The sequence below is a fragment of the Salmo trutta genome, chromosome 38 (assembly GCF_901001165.1).
Source record: "Salmo trutta chromosome 38, fSalTru1.1, whole genome shotgun sequence".
NCBI classification, from domain to species: Eukaryota; Metazoa; Chordata; class Actinopteri; order Salmoniformes; family Salmonidae; genus Salmo; species Salmo trutta.
The window spans coordinates 20,913,950-20,925,964 of NC_042994.1; the positions used below are offsets into that span (position 1 = coordinate 20,913,950).

General features: G+C 41.4%; 1 protein-coding gene across 1 annotated transcript; it reads left to right on the forward strand.

The window, feature by feature from the left end:
* The first annotated feature begins 1,368 nt into the window (after nt 1–1,368).
* LOC115178691 (transmembrane protein 121-like) lies at nt 1,369–2,779 on the forward strand. The gene has a single exon (XM_029739962.1). It carries the CDS (start codon nt 1,478–1,480, stop codon nt 2,504–2,506), a length of 1,029 nt encoding a protein of 342 aa, XP_029595822.1. The 5' UTR covers nt 1,369–1,477; the 3' UTR covers nt 2,507–2,779.
* The last annotated feature ends 9,236 nt before the right edge of the window (nt 2,780–12,015 follow it).

A 12,015-nucleotide genomic window follows, 5' to 3' on the forward strand; every position in this document is an offset into this window, starting at 1 on the left:
ATAAGAGGACATTTGAAACAGGGAGAGTTGACAGTGCTGTGACAATGTGATGGCCATTCGCAACTCCGTTTTCGGAGGGGGAAAGAAGATGACACAGGAGGGAAAAGGGCTTTTCGTTGATGGCCGTGTGTGTCTCAATGGGCAGTAGGGCACGTCCGGCATTCGAGGGTTGACCGCATTCCGGTGGACATTCTAGGACACACACCTGAACAGATAGTTGGTCAAAGGGACACATTCTTTTTATTGTTCCGCATGAAGAGCTTTCGGTTGTCAAGGGGAGAGCATCTTTGAAGTGAGAGCACTTGTTATTGAAAAGGACAAGAGGCTTGTTGTTTTTCAGGGATTCAACTTGAAAGCGAAACTTTTATCAGTTCTTTCTTTTTGAGGTTGCACACACAGGTCCCTCTTCCCTTTTATGACTCAAAAGGGGAGTTCGGGGGATGATTTTGTGGGTCAGCGGAAAGAGAACATTGGAATCGCAGTTTTTCATTTCCTTTTGTCAACACAATATATTGGGAATATCACAGTGTTGGGAACGTGTGAGGATTACAATGGAGACGAAACCTATAATTTTTTGCAGTGGATATCCAACACTCAGATAATGAACCCTATCCATCATGTTTTTTCACTCCGTGCCACTGTATGGAATTAGTGCTGGAGTTCCCAATTCCACATTGGCATCCAACCGGAAATGTAATGCTGAGAATCCTTCTGATTGATTATGACTAGAGACGTAAGTGTAAGTGCATTGCTGAAACCATTGCGCTTTTTCTAACTGCTCGGGAAGAGCTTTTTATGCGTCAACTTATCTACAATGTACAACATCTAAAATGATATCAACCACTGACAGAATTACAAGAACATTAAAGTAATACAAGAGCAATTCCCAGTTACTGCAGATACTAAAGGACTACAAATCAATGACGTGGAGGTATTGTGTTTAGAGTGTAGAGTTTTAGAGTTAGGGCAAAAAATATTATTGTCAGTAAGGATTTTTTTGTTTATTACAGTCCCTAGGCAGCAATGCGGTTTCAAAGTTACTCTGCTTGATTGTTTCCCTGCTTGCTAAGTACTGAATAGAGGTAGAAGGATAACTATTCATATTTACGAGGGTATTTTGGGGGAAATGATGGCCGGTCATGCAAGTGGATCTGACTTTGTACTCATCTGATGGGACTAAAACTATCTGAACCAACTGGTGGTATATACCTGATTCAACCAACAGGACTAAAATGAACTGATGAACAGAGACAGTTACCACACATTTATTATAATACGCAACCCTCTTTGAACCAAGGTTTTTGCTTTGTCCCACAACCTTCATTTATTTTATTTTTTTACTCTTTTTTCTTAGACCAATGTCTTTTTCTTGGAACTTCATTTTCCTTTGACTTGTGTTTTGTCCTTTCTTCTTGGATCTTGGTTTCACTTCTTTCTTGGACCTATTTTTCTCTTTGACCTTCGCCCCCTGGTCAGTATGGTGCCACCACCGCCCGCCAACAAGCCTCATATGTGCTTGTCGGCCATCTTGATCATGGGTAGCATGGTGCTGATGGACGCCTACCTGGTGGAGCAGAACCAGGGGCCCAGGAAGATTGGTGTGTGCATCATGGTCCTTGTGGGGGACATCTGTTTCCTCCTCGTCCTACGCTACGTGGCCGTGTGGGTGGGTTCTGAGGTGCGGACCTCCAAGCGTGGCTACACCATGATCCTATGGTTCTTCTACGTCTTCGTCCTGGAGATCAAGGTCTACTTTGTCTACCAGAACTACAAGGCCGAGGACGGGAAGAGGGGAAGTTTGGACGGTTGGACTGGCGGCGGCGTGGACGGGGTGGCACGGAAGGCGCTGACATTGCTTCTGTCCATCTGCGTGCCCGTGGTCTACATCACGTTGGTGGCCATTGACCACATGGAGTATGTGCGGCCGCAGAAGAAGAAGGAGGAGATCCGGTGTCGACTCTTCTGGGTGGTGGTGGACTTGCTCGACGTCCTGGACGTGCAGGCCAACCTATGGGAGCCTCAGAGGAGAGGGCTTCCCCTATGGGTGGAGGGACTCATGTTCTTCTACTGCTACATCCTGCTGCTGGTGCTGCCGTGCGTGTCGCTGAGCGAGATCAGCATGCAAGGGGTGAACATCGTGCCCCATAAGATGATGCTCTACCCGATTCTCAGCCTGGTGACTATTAACATTATCACTCTCTTCATTCGCGGCGGGAACATGGTTTTCTATAGGGACTCCAGGGTGTCTGGGATACTGATGGGTAAAAATGTGATCGCCATTGTTCTTAAGACGTGCAGTTTCGTCCAGTATCGGAGGCATCTCGGCGAGGTCCCGTCTCCCGCCCTTGGGGTAGAGATGCAGAAGAATTGCGTTGTCCACGGCCCGAAAGTGACTATGCCTGTGCCCATGCCAATGCCCATGCCACCCCAAGTAGTGATTCAAGACTTCACAAAGTTTCCCGAAGAGATGGTGTGTGTGAGTGACACAGAGGTTGAGCAAACGTGACATAGGTCTTGGTGAGGAAGTAATAAAGATACATAACATATTATAAGCTTTATTATAGGACATTATAAAAGACTAATTCATGCGTATAACAAGTTATTAAGCATGATGCCTGCAGGGTTTCAGTAAAGTGTTACCAGAACAGTTGACACAAGGAAGCACTGTGTAGGGTCACGACAAGGTGTTGCACCATTTCCTAGGACAAGGGAGGAAATGACTATAGGGAGAAGTGAATGTGTCCCCCCCAATGATGATGATCTAATGGAGAACAAAAAACTAAAATGAAACGATCTTCTTAAGAATCTGACCCTTTTTTGAAATCTTCGCCTAAAATGACATACCGAAATCTAACTGCCTGTAGCTCAGGACCTGATGCAAGGATATGCATATTCTTGATACCATTTGAAAGTAAAAACTTTGAAGTTTGTGGAAATGTGAAATTAATGAGAAGAATATAACACATTAGATCTGGTAAAAGATAATACAAACAAAAAAACATGTGTTTTCATTTTTTTTTTTTTATGCAAGAGAAAGGCCATTAAATCGCATAGGAGTTTAGGCGCAATTTAGATTATGGCCACCAGATGGCAGCAGTGTTTGTGCAAAGTTTCAGACTGATCCAATGAAGCATTGCATTACTGCACAAAATGTAATTGTATCAAAATGCAATTGTATCAAGTCTGCCCAAATGTGCCGAATTGGTCAATTGATACATTTTCAAGTACATAACTATAGAGAACATACAACAATTATATGATAATAAAATATTTCAATTTACACACTCCCATGAATGTTATGATGGATAATTAGCTTCCCTAAAGAAAAGACACTAACCTTCACACATCTAGATGGCCAGGTGTGGTGGGTGTGGGGCCAGACACAGCAGGGGTTCAAATTGTAGAACCCAGTTTCTACATTTGAATATAAAAATTGATTTTATCAAACAAAACTACGCTACATTTTATCTCTGGGACCCTCAGCAAGTTTACTGAATGTAACGACATTATTTACCTTCTGAGGTGAATGTATCAAACCAGTTGCCGCGATACATTTTTTGTTGTTGTTGTGCACTCCTCAAACAATAGCATGGTATTTTTTCACTGTAATAGCTACTGTAAATTGGACACTTCAGTTAGATTAACCAGAATTTAAGCTTTCTGCCCATATAAGACATGTCAATGTCCTGGAAAGTTGGCTGTTACATACAACGTCAGTCTAGTCACATTAGCGCACGTTAGCAACAACCGTCCCGGTATAGGGACACCGATCCCCTAGAGGAAAGGGATACTTATATTTTAATAAGATGTTGTGCAGAACAAAGTATGATGTATCTTTTAATTTGGGATGATTTGTGTCTCTATGTGCACCTGTAAAACTACCTAAAAATATGAATATGCTGGATAAAGTAAATGAAAGACATTCCGCACACTCTACTGATCATTTCTGTGTTTATTATTTATTTCAGCATTGTCGAGGCAGTTCAATGAACAGTAGAGTACTTTCACTCTGACCGGTCCTCCTTTCCAAACTGTTTTTGTTCTAATGCTGTTTGAGTGTCAATGTGAACCATTTGTATTGACTGACTTATCTTTGATAAATGAGCCCTGCATTGAAAGAGTTCAGGTTGTGATTGTTATGTATTTTGCATTCAATTAAGTGATATGCGTAACACTGAAGAGCTTTAAAAGAAAAAGGAACAATTTGAAGCATTTTCTTTTCCAATCATTTTTTATTTTACTAAGAGAAGTTGACTTTTTTCCTTAGACGATTTCTTACTGTTCACTGTGGTCAACAAAATAAGATTGAAGAAAATACTTTAATGCGATACGTGTCTCCGAAAATAGGCCTTTATCAAATATGTATTGAAAATAAAAATGAGCGATATCTGTTAACTTGTTCTGACACGTGCTTATGAAGCTGAGCTTTTCAGCTTAGCTGTACGTGTATGACTACAAAGACAGATATTTGTATTGAAAGAAGACTATGGTGGAGAAATGACAAGATTATGTTATAATACTGTTATTGCATCAAATGGCAGTTTTGTGCTACAGAATAGGGGGTTCTTAGAACACTTTCATCTGTATGTGTTCTACTGAGGATGGGCCTCTGGGAGATCTAACACTGACAGAAGATTTACGATGTCTTTGGGTGATAAGTCTAACAAGACCACAGCATGAGTTAATGTTTCTATACTGGGGTACCAGGGGGAGATGGCTCCAGTATGGAGTTGGGGGCCAGACCCTGGTCTCTACACAATGAGAATAGTCTTTACAGCAGATACTGTTTGCTGTGAATTGTTAGTATCTTTCATACAAATCCGAACCTTGTGACCCATTCCATACATTTGTGATTTGTCATGAACATCCAGGAGGATGGACTTTACTATAAAATGCTGTGGCTTAGTCCTGCTGGTTGGGCTCTCAACGAATCACCTACAGGAGGGTCGTTGGCAAGCTCCATTACTGCAGTAATTAAATAATAAAGTTGACTTGTTTTGAATAAATGTAAAAGTCTCTCCTTTTGATAAGAATAATTCCACGACAAGACGTTTTATCAAAGAGAGATATTCTACACACATTCATGTTCAGACAAAGAAATCACAAGACAACTTCTGTCCTGTGAAAATGACATATTTTTTATAATTGAGGCATGGCTGTTCTCTTCACTTCCTCCATTCACCGTTGGAAGATGCGTTCCCATTTTTCAAAAGTACAATTTCAGTATACATAAGAAAAACTATATAAACTGCATAATTAATCCAAAGACCTTGAATTTGGCAACCAGTGCTCCCTCAAAAAATAAGGGAAATAACCCCTCTGCATTCAGAGTTGATAGAGAATATATTCGGAATATATTCCGAACAGTATGAGCTCTATGTTAGAGAAATGTTCAATACACAATATAAAAATTCTGTTTACAGTTTTCTCAAAAAGACCATGCTGCATAATTGGTGTGGTATCCATGGCTACCCAATATCTTGTAATGACGGATATCTGCAGTATGAGGAAGATACGTTAACGATTATATAACTGTCGCTAGCTAGATCATTACATTTCCTTCTGTATTGTTCTCTGATATTGTTTTACAATGCCTTTACAACAGCAATCTTTGTTTGAGGTTACGCTTTGAACCCTTAAAAGCACATTATTTATAGGATAAGTATTACAGTATGCAGGCAATGTTCCAACTAAATATTTCAGCTCACAATTTATCCCTCACTTTTTGGACCCTTAGGGAAAAATAATAAAATATGATAAACTTCTTTTAAATATGATCAAGGCCAAAATATACACTGCTGCTTGGCAGTTATTCATGTTTTAGGAGGTGTATGTTGCTGAAGTTGTCTATAAGGAATGGGTAAGTGAAAGTGTAGGGGTCTTGAGATCCTCTGACGGGTAAGAATCTGACCCATACTCACACACATATATTATATATGCACAAATACAGATGCAGTATTTTTTTCACGCGTTACATCACGGCACGGCATGCCACACTCGCATACGTCAAAATCACCTGCAGAAAATTGAAATAACAAATGCCACTCATCCTCATCATCACCAAGGAAATTACATTACCTTGTGCAAGTTTTTCTTTTGACCCATAATTTCACTGCAAAAACTGATGTTTGTCCAAAAGACACAAACATCACACTGAAAGGCTGCAGTCAAAACACCCAATATCTATGAGGAATACCTATGTGAGAATGCTGTTCATTGACTACAGCTCAGCGTTCATGAATTTATGTAAACCCTCTGGCGCAGGAAAATTCTCAGCAACAACAGAGTGATCAAATGAAGAGCATACATCTGTAGTCCCCTCCAAGCTCGTCACCAAGCTTGGGACCCTGGGACTGAACACCTCCCTCTGCAACTGAATCCTGAACTTACTGACAGGCCGACCTCAGGTGGTGAGGGTAGGCAACAACACCTCCGCCACACTGACCCTCAACACGGGGCCTGTCATGCCAAATAATGTCCCCCGGCCAAATAGTGTCCCCCTCAACGTCACAATGGAATTTGATAAACTATTAGCGTTGCTATATCAACGGTGTGATGACCTAATGATTAGCATTCTGGAGATCATTACAGCCTAAATGACGTTCTTTTCATCATCACTATGGAAACAAGGCTGATTTCCACGGCAGTTTCACTGTTTAAACAAGTTATGTTTAGTTAATAAAATGAAAACATGAATTCAAACTACTTTTGGGTACCTTGTTAACATTACAACATGAAATCCATGTCTTAAACATTGCTATGTTTCGGAAATGGCAAAGAAAACGTGTAATCTGCTTGACACATTAAAGTTACTTACATTACAGATCACAAAGACGGCTAATTTCCACTCCATTCATATGCAAATCAGTTTGATTCATTCACTGGCTTGTCTGGCTGTCATGTTTTTATTTGAACCCGCCCTTCCCTTATCTACACTGAAATAATATAATTTAGGTAGTCCTCTATGATGATTTTTCTATCTCGCATAGCTCATATATGGATCTATGGTAGGTCCTAGGATACAGCATTGAATAATGTGGAACAAATAAATACCATCAAAGAATACCTTATAACTTACAATAATGAACACCTTGTGAAAATGCTATGAAAACCAACCTGGCAATATTTAAGATTTTAATACAAACTTTGATAGGTTTTGGTACGGATTTTTTTGTTCGCTCACATGGCAGTCACAGACTAAAATACTGAATTCTGGTGTGTGGAATTCTGCCTGTCACTTGTTCTCAACAGGCAGCCAGTCTCAGAAGGGGGACTTGAAGAGGGAGACTGCAAAGTCTAGACACTGCTGCTCTCTTTTTTCTGAGTGTTTGCAGTGCTAGCGTTTTTAGTTCATCTGTGTATCTCACATATTATGTGCCCAGTATGACAGAGCAAGAAAACTTTCTTAGCAGATAATGACAACAACAGTAGCTGTAGAGGATGTAATGAAAAGTTGGAGGGTGGTTGGTAATGGAGGACATCAGGTGGATCCAAGACTGGGTGTTGGGCAGAACCCCTAACTCCTGGAGAACAGGAGAAGAGTTAAAAGGATAGGAGACAGAGACGTAAACAAGCAAACACGCAGGTTACACTTTACTGTGAGAAAATTTGATGGATTAGTGTAGTGTTATTAACAGCGGGCAATCATTTTTACCTGGTCAAAAACCTCCACATCCTACTCAGTCCGTGCCTGAAGGTAGTACTCGAAGGCATTCTGATCTGTTTGACAAATTCCACCACACCAGGTGGGGTTTCAATGATCTGAAAGTATGTTATACAAAAATAGCAATAGACAAACAACAACACTAAGTCAATCACAAATTTGAAAGACTACAGTATATGCAATAATTGTATATACAATTGCATTGTTTACCTCAGTCAACAGCTGCGGCTCCCGTCCGTACTCGCCCTGGATGCTGCTGTTGTGTGCAAAGAGAATTACTTTCAGGTTGTTCTCCCAACCTTCCTGGTACCAATCAAGGGACTAGCCCATGGCAGTCTTGAGGGTCTGGTTGGTCCATTCACCCAACCTGGAGGAGGGGGTAGGAAAGCGATATCTATTGACAATGTAAGATATTGAAATATGTCTGATTATGTACCATAGAAAAACAAATTGTAAAAAATGAATAAAACAAACCATTGGTGACAGTATGTAAACTATAACAACCGTACCTTGTTCCAGCGTTCCTGACCTCGGTCACTCAAGATGACCTCAGGAGAACCGTGGGTGTTAAAGGTAGTCCACCATCGCCTTGGAAGTGGCCTCGCTAGTCTCATCCTTGATGGGTATCATACAAAACGAAAGTCTAATTTTGGTTCCAAGCACCTTTTTTAATGGGTTTCAGAAGGAATTTGTTAAGCACATACTCTTCCTTTACTGACCTTAATGGGTATTGCCTCCACCCACTTGGTAAAGTGATCAGTCGCCGGCAGACACCGGCTGTTGCCATTCCTGGATTTCGTGAAGGGTCCGATGAGGTCAACCCCTAACATTTAAAGAGTTAGAGAGAATATTAGTTTACTCTTACCCGTATCTGTGTTATACAGTCTGCAGATTTTCGTATTTGTAAGGATACTGACACACACACACACACACACACACACACACACACACACACACACACACACACACACACACACACACACACACACGCACGTTCTATAATATTGAACTCTGCTGTGGTCAAATAAAGAAACCATTACAAAACAACTTATCAGGGCAAAATTTGAATTGGGACACTTACCGATCATGTGCCATGGTGAAATACATTTGATGGGCTTCAACTCCGGCGCCACAGTCTTCGCCCTCTCAAACTTCTGGCAGGCTACACATGGTACTGACCTTTAAGCAAAAAGTGACAAATTGAAACATTGTGTGCTCTCTGATATATTAATTGAAATCATAATCATTTCAGATATAATATTATGTGATTGATAAACAAAAAAGTTATTTCACTTGCCCAGCTGTCCACCTCCTTGACAATTCCCCGTCAGAAGAAGCGTAGGTTGATTATGGCATTCATGCACTTCACTCTGAAATGTCCAAAATGCATTTCTGTCAGCATGGCCTCCTTCTCCTTCTTAGTAAAAATCACCCTCCTGTGTGGCTGGCCATCCTACCCCCGCAGGTTAGTATGATTGCCTAACAAGTTGGAAGAGAAGAGTTGTTGAAATACTCAAGTCTAAGTATATTTGCACCGCCGTCTTTCTCTCTCTGTTTCTCTCTCTCCATCTCTCTGTCTTCCACTCTCTTCCCACCTCTCTCTCACTTTCATCCTTTCTTTCTCACTGCCCCCCCCCCTGTGTGTCTGTCCAGCGAAGACACCTAGTTTAAGCCTGTCAATTTGATTGATCAGGTTTATTTTATAGCTAGACACCTCAATATGACAGACATATAACTATATCAATGGAGGCTGCTGAGGGAGGACGGCTCATAATAAATGGCAGGAATGGAGTCAATTGAATGCTATCTGTCACAATGGGTGGCGTGTGGATTCAGGAGAGTCAGGCGCAGGAGACAGAATGATTCCGTGAATGAATTTAATAAAATATCCACACGGAAAATATGCAAAGGTATGGAGTGCAAAGTGTGCAAAAAGAAACGCACCACCCTTAAAAGAACGTGACCAGGGACGCAGCCCAAACGAATAGCGTAACTCCAAAAATACAGAACCTCATGACAAACACACCCTGACAACACGAACAATCCCGCACAAGCAACAAACCTAACTCACTAGCCTAAATACCCCTCCCCTCCCCACTAACAACTAACACAAAACAGGTGGGCAACTAACCTAGGCCTAACTAACAGAACGTGAAACATAAATCGATGGCAGCTAGTAGGCCGGCGACGACGACTGCCGAGCGCCGCCCGAGCGAGGAGGGGCGCCACCTTCCGTAGGTGTCGTGACACTATCAACCACATGGAAACCATGTGTTTGATACCATTCCATTTACAGTTGAAGTCGGAAGTTTATATACACTTAGGTTCGAGTCAATAAATTCTTGTTTTTCAACCACTCCACAAATTTCTTGTTAACAAACTATAGTTTGGCAAGTCGGTTGGGACATCTACTTTGTACATGACACATAATTTTTCCAACAATTGTTTACAGACAGATTATTCACTGTATCACAATTCCAGTGGGTCAGAAGTTTACATACACTAAGTTGACTGTGCCTTTAATAGCAGCTTGGAAAATTCCAGAAAATTATATCACGGCTTTAGAAGCGTCTGATAGGCTAATTGACATCATCTGAGTCAATTGGAGGTATACCTGTGGATGTATTTCAAGGCCTACCTCCAAACTCAGTGCGTCTTTGGTTGACATCATGGGAAAATCAAAAGAAATCAGCCAAGATGTCAGAAAAAAATTGTAGACCTCCACAAGTCTGGTTCATCCTTGGGAGCAATTTCCAAACACCTGAAGGTACCACGTTCATCTGTACAAACAATAGTACACAAGGATAAACACCATGGGACCACGCAGCCGTCATACCGCTCAGGAAGGAGACACGTTCCTGACTTCAACTGTATGTTTAGATACAGTAGAGAATATTTCACAGGTCAATCATGTAGAGACATTAACAAAGCATTAGCACATCAAATAACAGCTTTCTAAGTGGTTTCTAATTTGAGTCATTTGGCTGACACAACTGACCTCGCGTTACTTTATGCTCTGGTCTCCTCTACAGCAAAAAGTTAACCATTCAACATTCGTTCGTAATTTAACTCTCTCATCAATTCCCAGAACACATTTCTGAATGCACAGCATAGTGCTTTTCACTGATGCTGCATACTCAATGTTAAAAAGGAAATGGACCCCATTGCCACTGTTAGGGTTGCGTCAATTCGAATCTGGTATCAGAACAAAATAGCCAGCACAGAGTAACTTCTGATTTCTTTGTACTTTAATTAATGCAAACACTTGAATGGTAAATATGATGTTCGCATATATGGGCTCACTGAAACACCACGCAGGGCAGACAGAGAACTGCTCGACCCATCCTTTGTTCTCCCTTATATACTCTGACAGAGATAGTTCCCACTCACTGCTGGCCTGTCAGAGGGAGGATGAGCATGGTTTAAACTTACTCATCCTATCGCTGGCGTGCAGGCTGGTCCCAGCCTCGTGACGCACTTCCTGTACACTCTGAGCCCGTTATTGTATTTCAGTATCAAGTGGTTTCTTATGTGACTCTAGTTTGAGAAACAGCCTTCTGTATGCCTCAACAGTTTTACCCCCTATTTAGCCACACAAGCATGTAGCTTAACAAAACAATAGAACATATTGATACATGTGCTGATGTATAAAGATAATTATTCCTCACACCACTCCCAATCCCTTGGAGATGTCCTCCTGCTCTTCAGTGAGTAGCTGCTCTCCATCCAGGAAGAGTTGGACGTGGCTCTCATCCGCAAAGGGATTCCCCTCTATGTAGGTGATGGGAACTTTACAGACTGTAAGCCAACTTGGATCTTCTTTGAAGAGGTAGGGGAGGATCAAAATGGCTGCAGTGACATTGAGACCTTAAAATTGGAGGGTGTGTAATAAAGAAGCTAGATTAGAATAAATACAATTAGAACCGCTGCATACTGTAAAGCAGGGGTGGGGGCCGTCCGGGTTCCGGGCCGTATACGGCCTACGAGACCGTTTGATCAGGCCCCCGAGCCAATTCATAAATACGTGTTTTTTTTATAATAAAAAAACCCCTCTAGATGTCCTTTTCCCACAAAAATAAAATACATTTCTTCATGGTGGACATAGCCAAGTATCTCTCTGACTTGAACATCAAGCTCCAAGGGCCGAACCAGCTTCTCAGCGATTTTCTGTTAAACGTGAAATAGTTTGAAGCTAAATTAAAGCTGTGGTAAGTCTAACTAGAAAGGGGTAACACAGTGCATTTTCCTACTCTGCAAGGACAAGAGCCTGAGATTACGTCATAATATACCGGTGAGTGTGGAAAGCTCGTGAAGGCATTTTGTGAGCGGTTTAAGGATGTGAAAAGTAAACA